The sequence below is a fragment of the Microcebus murinus genome, chromosome 28, assembly GCF_040939455.1.
Source record: "Microcebus murinus isolate Inina chromosome 28, M.murinus_Inina_mat1.0, whole genome shotgun sequence".
NCBI lineage: Eukaryota > Metazoa > Chordata > Mammalia > Primates > Cheirogaleidae > Microcebus > Microcebus murinus.
The window spans coordinates 9,720,046-9,744,033 of record NC_134131.1 but is presented as its reverse complement, the minus strand read 5'-3'; the positions used below and the strand labels follow the sequence as shown (position 1 = coordinate 9,744,033).

Below are 23,988 nucleotides of genomic sequence, written 5' to 3'. Positions count from 1 at the left end.
TTTATGTTGTTTCGAAGTCACATAAATCTTCAGATGAATTCTGGTTTTGCCACTTACTCAACCTGTATGTCTATCATTAACTTACTTTATGTTGATGAGCTTCAGTTCCTTCAAGTGCAAACGAGAAAAACAATAATGAGCTGGATTGTTTTCGGGGAGATTTAGGCAAGGTACAGTATGGGTAAGACACCAAGCACACATTTGGTACTCAATAAATGCTAGCTGTTACTGCAATCACATTGGTGGAGATGCTCAAAATACAGCTGCTTGGAAATTCCCATAGTTACGATTGCAGTTCTAATTAGAATCCTAGAGATTTAATGTGGTTGATGTGAACTGTAGTAGGTTAAATGGCAATTCTAAAGAAGATACTGAGTTGTTTAAAATTAACTAATAAATATTTGTAGTGAATTGACAAAATCATACAATGCCATATGATGGAGCCATTAAAAAAATGAAAATATCAAATGAAAATGAAAATGTTATATCCTTCAGTATGGCATGGTATCTACCATATATTGCACATCAAAAAGTCAAGTTATAAAACAGTAGATATGATATAACCCCATTTTTAAAAAAATGTGTACAGATCTGGAAAAAGAGCATAGGACAAAAGCTCTATGGTGCTTTCCCATCTAAGGAAATCTCACCAGAACACCATAAATACCACAAGTATTTATTACTAACTCATTTTTAAAGACAAGAAATTAAGTGACATGCTCGGGGCCACACAGATGGCAAAGGTGGGCCTCCGATTCCATCCCGCAAACCTAGTCTTTTTTATGGTACTGCAGTAGCCTCAAGTTGCAAGAGAGTCTAGATCTAAGAGTTCAAAATACTTGCGAAGCTGTGAGTCCAGACCATCTACATCCTAGACACCATGTTGCTAAGGCTTTAGACAAGGCTGCTTTGGGAGAAGGCAGTTCTACGCTCATCCTCTTTCCTCCTCCATTTGTGAGCACTGCGGCCCCTGCTTTAAGAAGCTCTGGACTGCGGGGGCAGCAGAACTCATCACCAGCACCTGGGGCTTCCAGGCCAGGGGTAGCAGCACGGCCCCTCTGTGTTGCGTGACTTTCAGAACCTCCCTGGCACCTGGGTATAGAGTGGAGAATCACCTAGCTCTTCCTGTAGCTGATGTTCTGTCTGCAAAGTGTCCCTTTCGTTAACCCATTTGTTTGCGAGCCACCAGCACAGGGATCCACGGCATCTGTGGCTGGTTTGGGGGTTAAAATGCCGGCATTCCAAACCAAAACTCCTTTTTGAAATAGTGCCTGGAAGGTGAAGTCACTGGAGGTGGACATTCACGTATATTATGATTTTAACACTGGTGACAAGGAATTTGGAATGAAAGTACAACCAGTGGAATTGTCACAGGGAGATGAGACACATTTGTTGTCTGATATACACATAAAAATGAATGAAACTTTCCTTTTGGGAACTTTTCATCCAGAAAGTTAAAATATTTCTTACAGTCACAGAAAAGACCTTCCTTCCTTCCTTCCTTCCTTCCTTCCTTCCTTCCTTCCTTCCTTCCTTCCTTCCTTCCTTCCTTCCTTCCTTCCTTCCTTCCTCCCTCCCTCCCTCCCTCCCTCCCTCCCTCCTTCCTTCCTTTCTTCCTTCCCTCCTTCCCTCCTTCCCTCCTTCCCTCCCTCCCTCCCTCCCTCCCTCCCTCCCTCCCTCCCTCCCTCCCTCCTTCCCTCCTTCCTTCCTTCCTTCCTTCCTTCCTTCCTTCCTTCCTTCCTTCCTTCCTTCCTTCCTTCCTTCCTTCCTTCCATTATTTTAGGCCAATTATACATGAACAAAATCTACACAGCAGTTCAGATGACTTCCTTTTTCGAAAGTAGAGGGCAGATTCATTCTTCATTATTTATTATCGATTATAAATAACGAAAGCAAACACAATTCTAAGCCTTTCACGGGTTAGGTCATATAGGTGGTTACTGTTAGTATCACCATTGTACAGATGGGGCAATCAGGTTCGGAGAGATTAAGTTACCTGCCCAAAGTTATACAGCTAGTGAGTTCACTCATCACGTATTTACTTAATGTCTATTATATGCCAAATATTGTGCTAAGTGCTTAAGATATGACAATGACCAAGACAGGCAAGCTCCTGTCCCCATAGATTATATAGTCTACAGTAGGAGGGAGACTCTAAACAAGTAATTTCAACTTCAAAAATTATAAAAGTTCATGGTCTGTAAGGATAGAGATTTGATTATCTTGGGATTCAGAAAGGTCTCCATATAGGGTCAAAACCAGTTCATGCAAGAGTGCTGAGACATCTTTTCCTTCCTCCAAACACACACAACAGTGACAAGGGAGTTCAAATCAAAGTCTAGGTGAGGAGCCACATGCTGCCTTCTCTATTCTTTTGCAGTTTATGCAATGCCGTCAGGGCAATGGGAGCTCACTGTGCTGAAACAGAACCTATTCTGGGCATCTCTGGGCTCACTCATCACGCACCGAGGTGGGCAAAGGACCGCATCTAGGACAGGAACCTGCCACTCATCACTAACAGTGGTAGGCCTAACTGCTGAGCACAAGATGCTTATATAACAAGCTACTGATGTGTTGGGGGCTTCCCAAACTCATTTGGCAGGTTCAGGCCCATTGTCCAAATCTCCTTCAGCGAGAATCAATGAAGCATGGACGCACAATGACTCATTCCGGGAGGATGCAGATGCCAGACAACCTGAGTCTGCACAAAAGCTGCCAAGGTTTCGTCCCCCAAACTTCCCTGACTCCTGCGTCAGCACATGCCTGTGAGGCCAGGCAGCAGCCCGCTCCAGTGCTGGCTCTCTGTCGAGGGAAAAGAGCTCTCTGGAGGCAACATGTATGTTTTAATTCCAGGGAACCCTGCAATTCCACATGCTCAGCAGCTCCATCAGTCATGGACGGGGCACTTAATAATCAGCGGGGTAACTAGGTCAGTTGAATGCAGACACCTTCGTGCAGCAAAATGTTCCACACTGCCCCATCCCTCAAATTCCAGATATTCAAGCCATTAAGTTGTCTGTTCATAGGGTATATGCATAAGGTATAAGCATTATTAAGAACTAAGCATAAAAAAAGAAAAGAACTAAGCTAAGTACCCAAATGCTTATTAAAGGATTGCTTTTTGTTTTTTGAAGTTGGATTTGGAGAGAAAATAATCTTGCTAAAGATGATCCATCTGCTTGCCTGTGTTAGTTAGGGTTTTGGTGTTGTAACTGAAACAGACTTTGCTTACATTATGCAGAAAGAGGAATTTGTTGAAAGGATATGGGGTATCCTGCAAACTGGAGAGGAAGCTGAACAAACAGGGCTTGGAAAAGACAGTGACCAGTAGTAGTTTTGGGGGTCTAGAGAGAAGAATCTAAGGGACAATATCCCCAATGACTGTTCTAACTATGTTCCACCCATAGGAACATTCTGACACATGACAGAACGAGAGGGTCTGGTTGGCTTAGCCTGTGCCTTCTTGATATCATTTCCTCTACAAACTCGGTAGAAATTCACCTAACTTTCCACCAACTATTTTTGGTTTGCAGGACAGGGGCAAGGTCCCTTTGAAAGTGCCCGAGGTTTCTCTGCAGAGGTAGCATTTCAGCTACCTCTGGTTTGGGACAAGAGGGAGCTGGCCATTAAAGATCAGGGAGGACAGTGACTCAGTCAGGGAAGGCAAATGCAAAGGCCAGGAGGCAGAAAAGAGCATGATGTCACCGAGGAACTGCAGAGCCAGCGTGATTGCAACAAGTGAAAGAGCTGGCGAATGGCAGATACGGTCAGAGAGGTAAGCAGAGACCTGGACGTGGAGGACATTGCAGGGCAGGGCAAGGTGAGACTGGATTTGAAGCGAATGGGAAGCCGCTGGAGGGGCTGCTTAGCTGTCTGGCCTCGAGCAAGACACTTAATCACTGAGCCCCAGTATACTTTACTACTTTACTCTTTTTAAAACTGTCTAATACACAACCCCTTATCAAAAACGCTCAGGAGAGTTATGTTTCGGGATTCAGGATTTCTAACGTTAAGAAACATACTATTTTACAAATATTTTATTTTTTATAATGCCCCCCCCCCAGAAAAGTCTGATGTAGCATCTCACAATCCAGCTTAGTATTATGTCTGTGATAAACACGGGGTAAATAAAGACAAAGGCTATCAACAGCCTCCGTTGAGTTTTGCCAACAAACGAGTTTGCTGCAAACCTGCCAAAAATAAACAAATACATGAGTAAGAAGAAGAAGAAGAAAGAAGAAAGAAATAAAAAAGAACCTTTTGTTTCCAGAGCTTTTTGGATTTCAAAATACAGACACAGGATTATGGGCCTGCGCCTACAGTTTACGGTTTTCCTGGGTACTGAAAAGCAATGGGGAGTCAATAAATACCGGGTTTCCCCCAAAATAAGACCTACTCAGGAAATAAGCCCTAGCAGGATTTCTAAGGATGTGCGCAACAGAAGCCCTACCCGGAAAATAAGACCCACTGACAGGCGTGGCTGCGCAGCGCGTCTGCACAACCGTGCGGAGCGGGAAAGAACACGAGCAGCCCTTCTCATCTGCCCCGTGACAGCTCTAGTGCTCCACAGGAGAGATCGGGGCCGATGGTTCTAAAGGAAATAGAGTCACAAGACATTCAGGATGGAATTTGGGATTTGGAGAGTGATGATGATGTTCCAGAAGAAGACAACTTAACTATTTCAATCAATGTAGATTGTTGTACCGTACTTAAAAAAAAACACATCCCCTGAAAATAAGTCCTAGGGTGTCTTCTTGAGAAAAAATAAATACAAGACGCTGTCTTATTTTCGGAGAAACACAGTATTTGTGCACTTTCGTTTCTCCGCTGTACCACCCACCACCCACAACTTCTCTCTCAGTCACGACACCCAAGTACACCAGGATGAATGCAAACCATTCTTACCCTGGGTTCTTACTGTTTTATTTGTTCCACTTTGCATCGTGAACTTCAGTTCCTTCCTCTCCCTGGGCTCTGTGGGCTTGAACATATTGTAGGTTTGTAGATCACAGAGCTTGTCAGGTCTGCAGTCTAATGGGGCCAGCTGGGAACTCCACCGCCAACGAAATCCCACAAAGAGAACAAACCTTCCTAGAGTTTCTAGGTCAGAACCTACTCTAACAAAGTGAGCTATGAAAGCTCCTTTATATAGTAACTTGTTTAATTAAGATAACAGATGTTACTATTACACAAGTCCTAGTGAGCCACTGTTTAATTGGACACTCACTCACATGGCTTGTGACTGGTAAAAACCAGTTCAAACAACCATTTCCCTCGATGAGGTTTTTTTATTTTTTATTTTTTTTGCCTACAATTAAATTGAATAAACAAAGCACCCAGCGCACATTCGTTTAAAAGAGACAGCTTTAATGGCACAAGAGTTTAATATGAGCAATAACGTTAGAACAGAATAATTTCCTGGTTTAAAAGTTTAATTCTCTGTTTTATTTATCAGGCACTAAGTTAGGCTGACAATCAGCTGCTCAGGAAAAACTGTAAAAGAAAACCTTCGCTTAGGAGGTCAGGGAGGGAGCTTGCCATAGCTTTTATGCTCAGATTTTAATATAATCTGGGAAGAGAGATAACGGACAACCTGTCATTCATGTCAGGATGACAGAGAACAGAAAACCAAAAAATAACAGGAGAGAATTAGCACAGTCTCCAGGGAAGACAAAATACAGAGTTTCTACTATTTAACCATTCATGGTAGGATAAAAAAGAACACTGGGCTAGATATAAGGAAATAGATTCTTATCCAGGTTTCCACAGTAGTCTGAAGGATCCAAAACCTTCTTGTTCTTCTTAATTATCATTGGTAACAAATGGACAGAGGTACGTTACAAACATCACTGCCTCATTGCCTACAGGAGGTAGGCAGGTAATAAAAATGAAGGAAGCAGGTTAGAATGTTTTCAGGATACACTTTGTACTTAAAAACACAGGAAAATTCATTATGGGCATAAGAAAACCTACTCTTTCCTATATATTTTTTGAAATGCGTGGCCCTTTTGACCATGCTTTCTAATTTTCATTTTTGATAGAGAAATAGTACCAGAAATATTTTACTTTTATCTTAACTCTTCTGTAAGAAAGACTACCATGCAAAAGCAATGATAAAAGGGAGCTGACATCATATCTTAATTTGGGGCACAAGGGTTGAATGGCTAACTGGAGATTTCTTGCTCTTGCTAAAAGCCTAACTCTTTCTCAGCTTTAGGCAGTTACTGCCATATAGAAATGGCAGGCAGTTTGTTGCAGATCATCCAGTTTTTTAAGAGAGGTTAGAAGTCTGGATTATATGACATATCGAATTTTAATTGTTGGAACCTGATTTAAAAAACAAAACAAAACATGGTGCTGGCTAATATACCATGCCTGCTGAAGAAAGCTAGATTCAGTGAACCCTTGCTAGATAACTTTTAGGACCTTCTTACGGTGTCTTTCTGAGATTCTAACACTATTTTTGCTAGGAAGCTTTATTGCTTTACAACGAGAAGAGGTTTCTTTAGTCTGGACAAGATGTTACGTGAGCATGTGCATGTTAATAGCTAGCTGTGAGACCTTCTTATGAGTCATCTCATCTTAGTCTTCCCATAAATGTAAAACAAAATGCTAGGGGAACCATGATTCCCATGAGTTGAAGAGCCGTGCATGACAGGTGAGATTTTTCAAACCATACTCTTGCCTGAGATTCTTATACACTATGTGCACCTAAGCTCCCTTTCTTCTTTTGTCTGCCTCTTTCCTGAACCCGTTTCCTCTGACGATTAGCGTGTAATGAACCGTTTCAAACAATGGGGATGTGTTGTATCCCTTAGAGATGCTAAAGTAGAAACGGGTTGAAAACCACCCGTCCATTTATCTCCAAAGCTTCATACATCCCTAATATCCTAACGAATCACATTAGTTACATGAAAAGATATACATCGTTCAAAGAAGATGAGAATCTCTGGATCCTATCCATACCAATTAGTACTTGCATATATAAGTTGTACAAAACATTTCCAGCATGAAAATCTTCTCACTTTGAAAACTCCCCAATGAATCTGAATGAATAACCACATGCAGTGATGTATATATAATGGGTTCTATTTCTTTTTTTAACTCTCTCTTTTTGGGTTTGACATACATCTTCCCTGGGGGCAACGGGCATGTACCAAGTTAGGCTAACGAAAGCATCCTTTTCTTCATACAACTCAAAGCAGAGAAAAGATACTCACTCTTGCATAAGGCCATAAGAACCAGGAGGTGGTCTTACTGATCTTGTGTAAAAGTTTTGATTTTCTACAGGTTTGCCTCCCTCCCTCCCTCCCTTCCTTTCTCCCTCCCACCTTCTATGTGGATCCGAGATCTACAACTTCATCAAGTAAGGGAAAAAGTGGAATTAAATTACTGACGGTCCTGGACAAAAGTTAAGGAGGAGAGGATAAAGGAGGCGGAGGTGCATGGTTTTAAGACACAGAGTGTCCATGGACAGAGAGTCGCCACGGTCTAGAATTGGGGTTGCTGGCGAGGTCACACTTCCTGAGTCTGCCTTCTGAGGAAAGGGCTGGAAAAATGAAATCAGACAGAGGAATCGCACTTTGTTCCCTTGCCAAAACTCTATCAATTAGACTTATGCTTTGAACATGACATGAAATTCAAACAGACTCCTCTGGGCAGCCTGTGGAAGGAAGACTAATTGGCTAACCTAAGACATGTTTTAATAATGAGTGGCTCTGAATGTTTCTTCCCATGACAAGGGTGCCATACAGTCATTTCTCACAATTATATGAAAGAGGACTCAGATCCTCCTCCTGGGTGCCAGTGCATTCTACCCCTAAAACTAGGTCCAAAATCATTGCTTGCTGACAGCTTACAGCTGCGACCCTCACTGAATTACCCTCTGCGATGGGGAACGGCTTCTACTGTGTTTATGTCTCTTATAGTGGATGGTCTCAGGCCAATGAATGCATGGCTGATCCAGGGATTTAAAGACCAGACCCCCTTATTTCAAGATGTGATGACTCAGAAGGGCTAGCTCAGCTCCAGACCTCCCATGACTATTAGAAAACAAACCAATGTAGTCTCGTAGAGGAGGAGCTAGTTTGGGAGTTCTTAGACTGAATACTACTGCTATTAGCTTTATAAACCTACTACTTGAATTTATGTTTTTTTTTTTTTTAGCTCTGTGATACAGTGTCCCCAATAATAAAATGGAAAAGTAAAATTTATGCTCTAGTTACCTTGAAATGTTGCTGTTAATATAAACTTTAATAAAGCAGGTGTTACGTTTCTGTTGGTGTTTGAGGGTGTGGAGCAAAAACCAAACCAAACGATGCAAAACAGGCTGGGCAAGGTGGCTCACGCCTGTCATCTTAGCATTCTGGGAGGCCGAGGCAGGCAAATTGCTCAAGGTCAGGAGTTTGAAACCAGCCTGCATAAGAGTGAGACCCCTGTCTCTACTATAAATAGAAAGAAATTAATTGGCCAACTAATATATAAAGAAAAAATTAGCTGGGCATGGTGGCGCATGCCTGTAGTCCCAGCTACTTGGGAGGCTGAGGCAGGAGGATCGCTTGAGCCCAGGAGTTTGAGGTTGCTGTGAGCTAGGCTGACGCCATGGCACTCACTCTAGCCCGGGCAACAAAGTGAGACTCTGTCTCAAAAAAAAACACAAAAAAAACCAAAACAATGCAAAATAAAACAAAAATCATCATTTCTCTGGGCCATGTTCTTGGTTTGTGACTATGGTTGTTTGAGTGATACAGATAAAGGTTATTAGGCATGCAACAGCAAGGACTCCTGAGGAATAACTCACCAATGGAATTTTTTAACCCTGAAACCACAATCCATTATTATATGACCACACACACAAATGCATCCATTTTTAGGCAAAATTTTTGATATGGGCATTCCCTCGTGGCATCACCCACACTTTTAAGCCAATTTTTAGGGAGCTGTTTATGGCCATTATAAATACAGTCCAGGAATCTAAAAATATATAATGTTACAATCTAAATAACATCTATGCTTTTATAACCAAGTACTCACTCATCAACATAAAATGGATGTCAGATCAACAAGGATGATGATGAAATTGCAAAGACCCTGCTGAGTGTTCCTTCTTACTTGACTGTGCTCCAACTTCATGCCTTTTCACACTTGAGTGAACTAAGAGGAAAGCCCCACTTTTCCTTGGCTAATTGTAGGCTTGAGTTGTTCGCGCTCTTGTTCTACACAGGAATAGCTGGTTTGTTGTGAATTTAGCTATTCAGTTATAATGTCTAACAGCTCTGTGGAAAAATATGTCAGGGAAAACTTGAGACTATCTGTAGCTTTTGTCCAGCCTTCTTTATCTTTGACTTTGTGGGGAGGAATCAGTCATAAGTTGAAAGCCAAGATCCTGCTTAATGGTTCTCACGTGGAACTCGCATCTTTGAACCACCCCAGACTTGGCATTCCAGCATTGGCCTCGTGAATCTCTTTGGCCTGCTTAATAGTACATATATGTACCTGGTCTAGATTGGAAATACAAAACAGTTGCATCCCATATTCTTGCTAGCAATTATAATCTCGAAATTTTTTTCTGATCTGTCCTTATAATTCTGGCTGTAAAAATTAATGATGGAACTCCTAAAGCAAATAAACCCCCACATCCATTTAGAGCAGAGTTTTTTGTTTGTTTGTTTGTTTTAATTTCTCCTAAAACCCTAGTCCCTTGAGGCAGTATGTGCATAAGGTTCATTTCCAGATAAATTTGGGAGCCATGATTCCGGGAGACTTGCAACGCAATCAGCATATTAAAGGTTGTGAGAGGGCTGCAGTACAGAATGTTTAAACTACATTTCTTATACTCGTTGGATTATAGAACAACATGTTATACAATAGATATTCTGCTCATCCCGGAACTGGTGCTGGGAAACACTGACATAGATACTTAAAACTTTGCCCTTGGATCAGTTTCCTCATTTAAAAAAACTATATATTTCACCCTACCTCACAGAACTGAATTTACTAACTTGTCGTTTGTCACTACACAATTTGCCAAATATATGAAAATTATAAGACACATCTATGAATTCTTGCGTAATAATTGTGTCTCACAAGGAAGATTTTGCTAAGATCTTATTATCAGACAAAACATTTTTTTAATCTTATAAACACTATGACTTTGACTAATTATGTTTCTTTCTTTGATTGTTTAGCCAGACGGGTACAACCAAACCTGTAGATTACATGAAATGCATTTCTATGTACTAATTTTATTCCTGCCACTTTTATTTTTTACTGATAATTCTCCATTATTCCATCTCTTAAAATTATTTACTTTTGGCCAGGCGTGGTGGCTCACGCCTGTAATCCTAGCACTCTGGGAGGCCAAGGTGGGCAGATTGCTTGAGGTCAGGAGTTCGAAACTAGCCTGAGCAAGAGTGAGACCCCGTCTCTACTATAAATGGAAAGAAATTAATTGGCCAACTAAAATATACAGAAAAAATTAGCCGGGCATGGTAGCGCATGCCTGTAGTCCCAGCTACTCGGGAGGCTGAGGCAGGAGGATTGCTTGAGCCCAGGAGCTTGAGGTTGCCGTGAGCTAGGCTGATGCCACGGCACTCACTCTAGCCTACTGCGACAAAGCGAGACTCTATCTCAAAATAAATAAATAAAATAATTAATTTACTTTTATCTTTTCTATTGCTTTTATTTTTTTCATAAGTAATCTCAAATCCTTTGTGAAATAATACTGTGAGTTCATTGAATTATTTCTCCTGGAAATAAATTCTTGTTATCCAACAAATATTAAGCCCCCAAACTGTATTTCTGTGCTACTGCTGGATAAACAGTGGTGAATGAAACCAGGTAGGTCCTGTCCTCACACAGCTTACAGACCAGATTAGGAAGCCAATTAGTCTAGTAAACCAAGACATAAATGTGAAATTATAAATTCAGAAAAATGCAAAGAAGGAATTGAAGAGGGAAGCAGGCGCTGGTGTTCTAATGGGAAACAAGATACTCGTGGCCTCAGACCTCTTGGCACTTGGAGTTAGGACAGGGGCAGAACGAATGAAACAAATCGCAAAAACAACACAATGAGGAGCCAGATCACGCTCAGCAGCTTAGTTTCTACCTTCAGCATTAGTGATGAGATTTGATTCCTGTTCTCAAAGACCACCCTGGCTGTCCTATGGAGAACAGATTGGGTGGGGCCGAGTACAGAAGCAGGGTAATCAGTTGGTTGGGACCATGGCCACAGTCCTGCAAGGAATTATGGTGCATGGGCCAGGGCACTGGCAATGCACATGGAAAGAAAGAGAGACTGATTATATTCTCTGCAAGTAGAATTTCTAACATTTATTAATGCACTGGATATGCAGGGGAATGGAACAGAGAGATCAGCAATAACTTCTAGGTTCCAGGCCTGAGCGATCAGAGGGAGATGGTGACTAACTAACTGGAAGAACTCTGGGTTTCAGGGTGGAGATTGGTAGCAGGAAAGAGTATGGTTCAGGGGAGAAACTTGTACTAAGGATACACATTGGGGAGTCGTCAGTACATAGACGGTGTTTAAAGCCAGGGGAGGGGAGGGATTATCTAGAGAGAGAGAAGGTGTAAGGAGATCAAAGGAGACTCAGGGGAAGAGGAGGCTGCTGATGGGCTGATGGTAATGATCCCATTGGAAGGGTAAGAAGAGGGAGAGTCTGATGATATAGGAAGGAATAGGGGTGACCAACGCAGTGAAAGTCCTTGAGAAAATGAGAGAGGATAATAGTAATTTTAAAATGCATTGCTTTTCTTCTGAGTCAGAACAGATTACATTCACCTGAGAAAAACATTTTTTTTCTTGGTATTGAGAGTAGTCAGCCTCATTTTTTTTATAACAACTTTATGCATCCTTTGGAACAAAACCACCTCTTGTGGAATAAAACCCTTTAGAGCAAATCAATATGTGGGAAAGTCAAGGCGTATGGAAGCAGCTGGAAATATAAAAAGCTCAACCCAAATGTTATTTCTATCACATGGACTATAAGTGACGGTCCCGCTCTCCCCTTCTCTCAAGCACACAGTCACCCCCATCCCACGCTTTCAAAAGATGACCTCGTCTCTCATTTCGCTGAGACCGAGGTCAAGGTTATATTACGTGAAATTCCTCAATTCCCTTTTTCGCCATTAACTTCTCTGTGCTTTTACTCATCCTCTCTTCCTACCCACAGTTACACAAGACAGGGCCGTCCTCGTTTTCCACAATAATTGATGTGGGGCCCATTTTCCTACTGTCGCCTTGAGAATCATCTCTCTCCTGCCTTACTTCTTTAACCCCTTCTTTGACACAGTCTGATTTCCCAGAGGCCATACATATTTGCCAGTCTCCTCCATCCTAACGAGATCCTCGCCACAAATACGTCAGTATATCTCTAGTATGTCTCATCTTCCTCTTTTCATTACTTGACACCTGCAATAAGTATGCACTGCATCCAGCTGCTCACCATCCTGCAGCTTCTGCTCTGGTCCAAAGTGTTCATTTCTAGGTCACTTTTGACTTCATTATGGCCAAATTCATGGAGTCCGCGGTCCCCATCCTTCATGACTTTGTAGCAATGCCCTGGCCTGGTTGATGCCTGTCTATGCGTGATACCTAGAATTTCACGGCACCCCAATTTCCTGGTTCTCCTCTTAGCTTTCTCATGAATTTCTCTGTTTCTCTTTCTCTCTCGTGCACACTTCACATAATTCAGAAGAGTCTTCCAAAGTCCTTGTGTTTTTCCATTTTCTCTCAATGAACCTCAGGCACCCTCGTCACTCCTAAGAAGATGATTTAGAAAGCCATGTGTCTCCACCTGACCTCTCTTGTGAACTATAAACCGGCACTGACAACTCTGAGCTGCCAATGCTCCGTGAGTAGTGGTGTGCTGTAAATGTCTCACAAACTGGCTCTGTGGAAAGATTTGCCCTTGAAGTGGGCCAGTTTCCCTGGTGTAAAGATTCCCACTACGGACAATTTCAAGCTACCAGTGTGATATCACTGAACATGGAGCCAGGGACAGACCTGCAGAACCGTTCTTTTCAGCCTTGGGCTCTAGTACACCATTGCATGGTGAGCCTTCCAAACTCAACAAACCACAACTGAACTCATCACCTATACAGACTGGTTAGTCTACTTCCAGAGATTATATTACTAGATAGGATTAAGAAATCCTTCTTCCTTTTTGGTTGAAGGATTCAGTCCCATCTTTGTTATATATTTAGCAATATGGATAAGTGATCTTGCTTGGAGAGAGGAATATGTCTCCAATAATTCATCTCGCACAGAGCTGCTTTCAACCTTGCAGACTGACTACAAATGATGATTCTTGGAGACACGGAAGGTTAAATGATTTATGCTAATATTATCAATTATTTGTTTTCTTTTAAATTTTAAAACTCCTGTTCCATATAATCTTGTTGTTTCATGCAGGAAGGACAGTTGAATACAAAATATTACTTATTCTGGGGAGAGTTATTGGAGGAATTGTGTACATTAAAACACACACATGCACATACACCACAACTCTATTTAATAGAGTCTTTTACCCACCACCTGGATTTCTCATCAGGCAACCTATAATTCTACTATATGTACCCTCTAGGTGCCATATGTTGTAATTATATAGAGAGCCAAGTGTTGCTCTAATTAGATCATTTGGCAAAAGGGATTTAGAAACATCATGATGGATATTTACTAGTACAGATCTAATTAACTCTGGCATATCTGTGACTGAAATATGAAGATAAAACCACATAACAGAAATATAGGGGTCAAACTTAGTAGTGGATCCCAGACCTGCAGTATTTACACGTCATCAATGCATCTAGGCAGTCTAGCAGATTTTATTTCTGGAGATGACAAAGTTAGGAGGCATCCAAATTATCTGCCTTGTCTCTACTGAGAAGGCACAAAGCACTGCCTGTCTGGTTTTAATACCCAGTCACATCACTTCAGTCCTAATTGCTCTTAATTACATGCCACTTTGGTTTGAATATTTTCATGATCACTTAAATCCATTTGATGATACAGAGCTATTTTCTCTGAACAAAGGCACTGCTGAGGTAGTTCAAGGACTTAATTTACCTCTTCTGCAAGGGGCTTGGATGGTTCTAACCCAGCCCTGAAATCAGACCATCATACTTCCCTCCCCCCCTCGGGAAACTATAAAGCTACGGATCTGCAGGCTGCCAACTTATTATTGAAAATATCAAGTGAATAACAGTAAAAGCTGCTCTGGCCAGTCATCCAACTGATATCATATCTAAGGCACCAGCAACATTCCACTGTTTCAAAAAGGTAGCAGTGCTTTATTTTTACTAATAATTTTTTTTTTGACTTATCACCAAATTCCACGTTCTCTTTGCAGTCGAGAAGAGCATCAAATGCTTCTGTTTTAAAGCAAAACTGGTAAAGACATGGACTTTGGAATAAGTGAGACCTGGATTCGAATTCCGGCCTAACATCATCAGGCTTTGCAACTTTAGTTAAAGCAAATAAGTATCCCCTTCCGGCTTGGTTTCCCTATCTAAAAGAAGAAGTTAATGCTAGGACAGCTCTCATAACACTTTTGTGAGGATTTTTAAGAGAAATGACATAAAGCGTTTAGCAGAGCATATAGTAAAGTTTGAAAAGAAAAAGCGAGATATTAAAATTGCTACAATTTTTAACAAATGAGGGAGGCTGTCAGTGTCCGTTTTTGTGGAGATAAAAATCAAGGCCACAAGACAACCAAAAAATACAAACTAAGAGTCAAAGTAATGTGACCTGAATCCACAAGGATCCCGAAAGCCTAAAATGTTGTCATAAATGCACCAGGGACATAAAGTGTGTGTGTGTGTGTGTGGGGGGGGATGAAAGTCTCATTTCATCTTAACGGCTAGAGATTCCTGAGCTTCTTCGCAACTAATCTGCCTCACGTTGTCTCTGTCATTATTATTTTATTTCCATCCACGTTATCTCAAAACACTAATAATGTCTTGTTAAACCCATAGCTTCTCCCTACTGAAGATTTTTCTTCCATTTCTTCTGTCTACACTCTACAGATGTGTTCATGGTCTTACACCTGGCTGGACCCTCCTCTCACCCTCATTTCCTCTATGTCGCTTGCTTGTGTCTGTCCCTTAATCTCACGTGTTCCTGGGCTCCAACACGGGCAGTTCTCCCGCCTCTGCCTGTCCACAGGGATCACTTTCCTTGACAAAGGCTTGCATTCACTTCCCGCTGGAAGCCAATTTGGGCAGACTGCTTGATTTTGAGAGATTCCTCCCCGTGTGCTCCATAAGCCATGCTCTGTACTCTGTTTGGACCATAGTATGTTCATTTTTGCTTTGCCAGTGGTTTCTAGATAGTTTCGTGTGTGTGTATGTGGTCACCATAGCTGAATTTCATAAAACTCCAGGAAGCAAGTCTTGTAGTATGATTTCTATCTTCTCTCTCCACCTTCAACTGAACCAGACCTTTTATACATGTTTATAATCACAAAATTAAAATAAAGCCACTGTGTAAAAGAGTCCACGTAAAACCATGGATCCTCAGCAGGGATGAAGATGTCCCATTACTTCATTCTTCTACTTTGTTCAGAAATGTGGGGAAGATGATCGGGGATCTACCTTTCTCTCAACTCCCTCCGACCATTAAAGCTGCCCTGGCTCTGATTTCTCCAGGGAGTTCGGGCTTTGGGGGCATGAAAAGAATTTTCTCCCTAGCAAAAGCTGGGAGCCACTGCCCTAGAGAGCAAGGGGAGATAATTCAGGCCTCCAACCAAACTTACTTCCCCTTCATTTTGCATTAGACGGATCCGTTGGAAGTGACAATTTAATCAAAAGTGTAAGTCACAAAGGACAAATAAAAGGCACAGTAAACCAAACAAAAACCCAAGCTGGGGAAAGGCCATGCTACTGGGAAGATGTTTCGATACTCCGCATTTTCAGAAATGTACCATGAGTTAGACCAGGGGTTGGCACGCTTTTTCTGTAAAGGGCAAGATAGTAAAGAAGTTAGGCTTTGTGATCTGGGTGGGCTCTGTTGTAACTAGTCAACCCTGCCCTTGCAGTGGGAAAGCAGCCATTGATAATTGGTAACTGAATGAGCGTGCCTGTGCTCAACAAAACTTTGTTTGCGGACACCGAAATTCGACAATCGTGTGGTTTTCACATCAAATAAAATGCTATTTGTCTTTTAATTTATTTCCTTATTTCCTAGTCTTTGAAACTGTAAACCATTCTCAGCTTGCAGACTGCACAAGCAGAAATGAAGGGCCAGGGCTAGCCTGTGCGTTGCAGCTTGCCACGCCCCGGATAAGAGCATTTCAGGCGGAGAGTACAGCATGTTCAAAGGCTTGTGGCTGGAGGAAGGAGATCATCAGAAGAACTGACAGAAGGTCCATGTGGCCCAGGAACTAAGGGTGAAGGCGAGTGAAGGGAGAGAGCAGGCAGAATAGGGAGGCAGGAGCCTGACCAGCCTAGTCTGTGTCCTGAGGCCACGGATACAGTGTCCCACCTGGCTGTGTGTTCCAATCATCTGGGAAACGTGAAAAAGCATTCAGATTCCTAGGTCCCACCGCAGAATTCCTGAGAAGGCTTCCTAGGGATGGGAGGTGGGATTCTGCATTTCAACATGCACCAGTGGAACATGCATCTGCCACAGTCAGCCTGCCACTGGTCCGCAGACCTAAACTTGGAGCTACCCCTGGATCTTTTCCTTAGAGAATGGAAAAACAACTGCCCTAGGAAGCTCACGTGGTCTCCTAGATGGGTGCCCAGCAAGAGCAGATGCTACACATTGGACTCAACCAATCAAGGACAGGAAACAACTTAAAAGGGAGTGTGGAGACCCATGGACAAAATCACTCCCTCACTTTGTTCCCCAGCGAAATGCAAACTCCTCAACTTGCCAAGCGATGGTTTTCTCAACCTGATTCTGAGAAATTTCCCAGCCTTCTCTCTCCCTGCTCAAACTACTTTTTTTTTTCTTCAAATATGTTTCTTTCCTGCTGCTCCTTGCACCTAAATATCCAATCACTACCTTCTCCACCAATCCCCTCTAGGAATCAGATGATTTGGGTTGGCTGGTTCATTCATTTCCTACAAGAACACTGAGTGTCTATTCCTGGCACAGCACAAGGAGCTAGGGGACCCGTGTGATCCAACACAAACGCCCCCTTTGCTCATAGCCCTTTCAGCTTGTTAAGAAAATAAGCATTAATTAAATAATCATACCTATAAATATACAATTTATAACTGTAATAAGATGAAAAGTCTCTGTCCTTTAACCCAGGGTAGAAATTATTTTGTCCTTTTTTAAATGACACCTGTAAAATTCTTGATTTAAATTAGGTTATGTTCATAATCTCAAACGCATCTTGTACAGAGCAGATGTGTGACATGCATTCATTAAACTGAATTAATCAGAGGTGTGATGTGGGAAGTTTCATCTTGTAAAGATTTGGGTGAGGGCTGGTTCCAAGGAAACCAGGTTAAGAGGTTGGTTTAATGGTTGCGAAGTTGGTACGAGACAGTGAGGGCTGAAAACTAGCAGAGTGGCAGAGAACTGACTTGTAAAGGGAAGATTCATATGGGAGATGCTCTGAAAGATCTTTTTTTTTTTTTAAAGTCAAGAGTTGCCTTTAGATTAGGGGCCTTTTAATAAATAGTTTCATATACAAATTCTATATATGTATATCCTGGAGGTATAACCAATATTATTCTATGACATGTAAATAGAATTAGGAGTCAGGCCAGTCTTGGGTGGTTGATACCTGAATTTGGCCATCACTTTAACCCCGACCATAATACATCATGACGTGTACTCTACTGAGGTAGAAAATGTCTGTGGCTGAGGGTAAGTTCATGGGGTCTCCCAGAGGCCTGGGTCCGTGGATCTGTGGATTGTGGCAAACACTTTAAGACAAATCTCCCTAAACTCTTTTGCAATTGCCCTTCAGGAGAGAATGAAGCCATAACTTTCATCTGTGGCCATAGGAGAGAAAAACAGAGGGAATGGCAGGGAGGCCTGGGTCTGAATCTGAGAGCAGGATAAGCTCTCTCTATTTCCATAACTGCACATGCAAAATTAAAATGATATAGTACTACCAATAAGCAGGGCAACAGATTCTAACTAGAGCAATGATGCTTGTGTTGCTTTGATGTTGTTTTGCCTCCAAGGCAGTATTTCCATTATTATGGAGATGAACTGCCTCTAATTATTGCAATAACATAATTGTTCCCCAGGGCAGAATTCCTAATAACAGAGCTGTATAGCTCTGCAGCAACTGTAAGAGATATCCTGAGGGCAGGTTTCTCATTAAGAGCACATATATATAGATACTCTGCCTCCAGAAGAGAAACAGAATGCCTGGAGCAATAAACTTTCCTTTCCACACTAGGATTCCACTGGCCTTCTGGGCAAATACCTGCCATCACATTTGCTCTGCCTCCCAGACTGCCAGCGTCTTCAGACCCCGGGCTTCACGCCTTATACACAACGTGGAGTTTTGCAGCCCTGTGCAGGGATTTCCTTCCATGTCTTACATGAATTTCAACTCCTCCAAGAGCCTTTGGGAGGAGAGGCAAATTAGGGCCATGATCTAATTTCGCCTTGGAGGCAGACTTCAGTGTCTCTAGACAAGATGCATGCACATGAATTTTATTTCTATTTGAGTTAGATATTTTCACAGAACGCCAGACTTGATCTGATTATCCTGTGGGGGTCAGGCAAACCTAAACATATATTTCAGTCTGGAAAGACATGCCTAAGAATATGGATGTTTATACAATTTTATTGTGTTTCCAGAAGTGGTCCACAGTGGCCTAAAAGTGCTCTTGCCCGAGGTAACTGTTAAGGTTCCTAAATCCAGCGGTTGTCTTTGCGCCATTATTTTTTGGACCTCTTGGAAGCACCTAGCAATTGCTCCTTCTTGCACCTTTCTGCTCCCTTAGCTTCTGTTCCTTACATTCCCCCACCTCTTTTTTTTTTTTTTTTTTTTTTTTGAGACAGAGTCTCACTTTGTTGCCTGGGCTAGAGTGCTGTGGCATCAACCTAGCTCATAGCAACCTCAAACTCCTGGGCTCAAGCAATCCTCCTGCCTCAGCCTCCCAAGTAGCTGGGACTATAGGCATGCGCCATCATGCCCGGCTAATTTTTTCTATATATATTTAGTTGCCTAATTAATTTGTTTCTAATTTTAGTAGAGACGGGGTCTCACTCTTGCTCAGGCTGGTTTCGAACTCCGGACCTTGAGCAATCCTCCCGGCTCGGCCTCCCAGAGTGCTGGGATGACAGGCGTGAGCCACCGCGCCCAGCCTCCCCCACCTCTTTGAGTCTCTTCCTTCAAACCTCCCAGCAGCCTTGGCTTCTGCCCGGTCTTTGAAGGTGGCTGTTCCTCGGGGTTCCTTCTTTTGAGCCAGAGATGTTCTCATACTATAAAACTCTCTCTGGATGAACTCATTCACTCCATGGCCTCTCATCTCTGTCTCTGCTGCGGAACTCAGACCCACATTCCCAGCTTCCTATTGGACGCTCAGGCAGCACCCACTCTAGGCCAGGCAGTGTTCTAGATGCTAATGTTACGGAGTGGAACAGAACGCCCACAAAAGGCCCAGTGAAATCAAGAGAGCCCTTCAAAATGGAAAAGAGAGGCAGACGAAGAGGTCAGAGTGATGGGAAGAGAGGAGGACTTGCCTTTGCTAGCTTTGAGGACGGAGGAAAGGAGCCGGAAGGAAGCCAAGGAATGGAGGTGACTTCTGGAAGCTGGAAACAATCTCTCCCCTAGAGCCTCCAGAAGGAATGCGATTTTTTTTTTTTTTGCTGAAACTTTGATTGCAGCTCCATGAGACCCATTCCAGACTTTTGACCTCCAGAACGATAAGAATCTAAATATGTATTATTCAAGCCAAACACACACACACACACACACACACACACACACACACACACACACACACAGAGGCACATGCAAAAATGTCTGATTGGGCAGAGGGTGGAGGAGACAGATAATAAAATTAAAAAGTAAACATGTAGTTTGTTGGATGGTGATAAATACTGTGACAAGTATAAATTAAGGAAGGAGGATAGGAGTCAAAATTTTAACAAGGTTTAGTGGCGAAGGCTTCACGGAGAAAGTGACATTTGAGTAGGACTCTCCAGTTGAATGGCATCGCTGCTTACAGACACCTCGAATTCAACACATTAATACTATCCTCTTTATTTTCCCCTCTCAAATTGCTCTTTCTCTATTCAGTGCTGCGGCCAATGGCAGTGCCATGGAACGGCTCCTCAAGTGGGAATTCTAGGAGTCATTTTCTTTTATTTTCTCCTTCTTTTTTTCGATCCTGCTCTCTATGTCATTAAGGGTTTCGAATTCTACCCTTTAATAGCCTGTGTCTCTGTCTTCCCTCCTTCACTCTCAGGAGATGCACGTGACGGAGTCCTGATGGTTCTGCCCTGGACTACGGCCTGCATCTGGCCTCCCCGCATCCCGACCTTCCTCTGTGCTGCTTCTCCACGTTGCAGGCACGGCAAGCTCTCTGCAGCACGCGCAGGACTGTGCGCCCCTCGCATAAAATCCTTCGCTTCTGTCCAGGGTCTTGTGACTCCAGTCTAAACTCTACAGCCATAAAATACAAGGCCTCCACGATCTACTGCTGCCCTGCACTTCTCAGTGTTCCTTCCCGATATATCACCTTTATAACATACGGCTTAGGATGGTTGAAAAACTTTTATTGCTATTTTGCTGCTGGGCCCCTGCACAGGTCTAAGAGCACCCTGAGGGCTGGGTTTACATCTCCTTGTTCTCTCTGTCTCCGGTGCCGAGCAGAGGCAAGCACCCAGTGAATGCCCTGCTCATTGAATGAAATTGGAATTGGCTAGTTTGACAAAACAGAGCCATGCTGCTGTTCTAAGACCATGCCCGTGACGGACGTACAGGCTGTAGGTCTGAGATTCTTTTCGGGAACATTCAGTGGCACGTCTACACCTGGTTATATCCATCAGCCTTGCATAATATATTAGCCTAATGTTTAAAAGGGAGGAGAGTGATTCTCAAGCATGAGTAAGAACAAAAGTCTTTATGTACACAATGTTAACCAGAGTAGCACTTCACTCATTTTTCAGCTTTAATGATTAGTAACATATTTTTGTCTAAGTGAATTTTCCAGGCAACTAAACTTACCCTTTTAAGCACCAAGTTAATTTTTAAAAACAAACATTGGCAATGGGCGGAATTTCTATATCACAGATAGATCGCTTGCTTGCCTTACTAATTTAAGCTCACTGAAGATAATTTTCCTTCTTTAGAGAGATGTCGTATGACAATAATTATCACCCTTTTCTGCATTCTTTCCCCCAATCTATGAACGGATGGTCCATAGTGAACTGACATTAAAATTAAATGTAAGTTGCTGGCATTCAAAAGTCAGAAGCTCAAATAAAAGCCGTGTTTCCAGTTTCTTTTGAACAATGAGAAGTGGAGGTGCCTGACCTGCAGCCCCCTGAGGCCAGGTGGTGGGATCTCCCTTGGTTGGGCACACACCGAAGTCCCTGCTGTTCTCCTTTTTGCTATACCTGGCCAGTTATCGAATGCATTCACATCACCCAACCAGCCATCCGGTTAATACATTCTGAGCGAGGTGGAGGGAAGAGCAGAGCTTTGAGAACACAGCACCCATGTGGAGAATGAAGTGCTAATATTGATAGTTTGGGACCAGCCTGGTGACACTGAAGGTGGAGGTGATAAATTGGGTAATGACGGGGAGTTTCCTCAGTCTAAATTTATTTTTAGTCCCAAATAAATGTTGAAGCATATTGGAACCCTATTAAATCAAATCAGAAATAGAAGGAATGAAAACAGGTAAGTCAAGTGGTGGAAACAATCAATTAAATTCACTTATTACATAGAATTCTGGATATCGATATACCATTTTCCCAAAGGGAATTTAATTAGAATGTCACAATGGTTGAGCTGCAGCAGTGGTAAGCAATCATGAATACTGTTAAAAAATATATATTAGGTTGTCTCTTTTCTTACAGGCACATAGTAAGACTGCATTTCTCTGCTGGGTTGCAGGGCCATGGGTCTTATTTTGGCCAGTGAAACGTGAATGAAAGGGAAGTGTTGCACTGCTAGGCAGGAGTTTTAAGTCCATGCTGTTTTCCTTCTGCAATGTTCTAGATTGTGCTGCTCTAGCCAGCTTGGCCTTAGAGGGGAGAGAGCCACCAGCTGGACCCTGATGTGCATGCAGTATGAATGATAAATTGCCTTTTGTTGTTTCAAGGCAGTGTGGGTTGTTTGTTACAGCAGCATAGCTGAGCCTCTCCTGATTAATCTACAATATGACTCATTTATGGTTTGGGGCCTATCTGTCTTTTACCCCATATTATTATTATTTCTTAATATTTTTTTCTTTATATCATCTTCAAATGAAAACTTTTTAAATGTAGCCTTATTCTAAGCAATACATGTGGTACATACTAGTTATTAATATATTTCAATGATGTTCAAAGGAGATAGACAGATAGCTATTAAAAGTAATCTAACATACCACATTTGGGGAAACACTGAGGTAAAAATCAGAGATACACCTGATGTTGAAGGCTGCAAAACAGGAAACTGTGCTCTAAATCTTCAGATTTGGGTCTGAATTTGAATGCCATGCCAACATTCAGTTAACTATACTGCTTTTTGGACATACCAGCAATCAGGAAGGGATGTATGTTATGAGTTTAATATTTAAGTGGATACATCATCTATAAACCATATCAGGTTTGTTTACAAAAGCCATTAAAAAGGACGACATCATCAGCAAAATGGTCTAATTTGTATATGCAAATACAAAGGTGTACAGGTGTAAAGATAGATCCATACATGGTTTTACAGCCTTCCTTATTGCATCCTTGAGTACTTGACCTTTAGCATCAATTAAAATCATTATGTATACAGCTGGCAAATCCTGTCTTAGGGGTGACAAACATAAACGCATGCATAATTACCATTTTGAAACAGACTGAGTAGATTATAAAAAAAGGTAGGGGATATTTTATGGGAGTGACAGCCAAGAAAAGGTCTCAGAGACACCTGCCATTTGGTGCAATCTACTGTAAAACCTCAAGTAACTCATATATATATATATATATATATATATATATATGCATTGTAGAAACAACGTGCATTCTGAATGTAATTCATGCAAAATAGGAAATACACAGGTGAAGAATTTGGATATTAGAAAGAAAAACCTGTTGTCTCAAAATGATGTAATTGAAACAAACAAAAATCAAGTAAAAAAATCTGCTCTATGTAGAAGGAGTTTTGAAATTAGAGATATTTAGCCTTGAAAAAGGAGAGACTAACAGGAGACATAATAGCCATTGCCAAATAATCGAAGGGTTGCCATGGCAAAGGAGCAGCGGCTTTATTTGTGTATGCCAAAGGAGGTAGGATGGAGAAAAGTGGGCAAATCTGCAATGAAATTTTAGACTAAAATTAAGGAGGCTGTTTCTAGCTGCTCATCTTCAGGAAGCTCTGGCAATCTTCAATAGGGACCATGTGAACTGCCTCTTCGGGGAGTGCTTTGTAGATTCCTAATATCAAGAAAGACTATAAAGGCCAGTAATTTACCATCCACACTTACAAGCCTCAGTCCTTTGATTAACGTTTAGTCAAGGAACAGCAGAGAGTATATACCATGCCTCCCCCAAACTATTAATTACAGACCAACAAAGTATTGCAGGTTAACCGAATATTAAAAATATTTCAAGATAGTACCTTTCATTTTCTCTTAATATGTCCCTTCCTTTCTTCCAAGTGTACACAGGTTTTGGAGAAGCTTTTGGCTTACACTCAATGACAACTTCACCTCCCACTTTGACAAGAGTTACTCTTTTCAAAAGTGTTCTTGAAAAATCTGGACCTGCAGCTGGAAGACAACGTAAAAAATTAAATTATTATTATGCAAGAAGCCTCCCCCCACGAGATCATTCTGTAGAGTCTT

The 23,988-nt window shown here is 42.0% G+C and overlaps 1 protein-coding gene across 2 annotated transcripts in view; it reads right to left on the bottom strand.

The window, feature by feature from the left end:
• The window catches only part of CNTN4 (contactin 4), an 872,298-nt gene that overhangs the window by 104,548 nt on the left and 743,762 nt on the right, over window positions 1-23,988 (bottom strand). For both annotated transcript variants that reach the window (XM_075998444.1, XM_075998443.1), the window contains one exon: window positions 23,763-23,913. In XM_075998444.1, coding sequence (XP_075854559.1) covers window positions 23,763-23,913 — 151 coding nt within the window. The remainder of the gene's footprint in view (window positions 1-23,762; window positions 23,914-23,988) is intronic.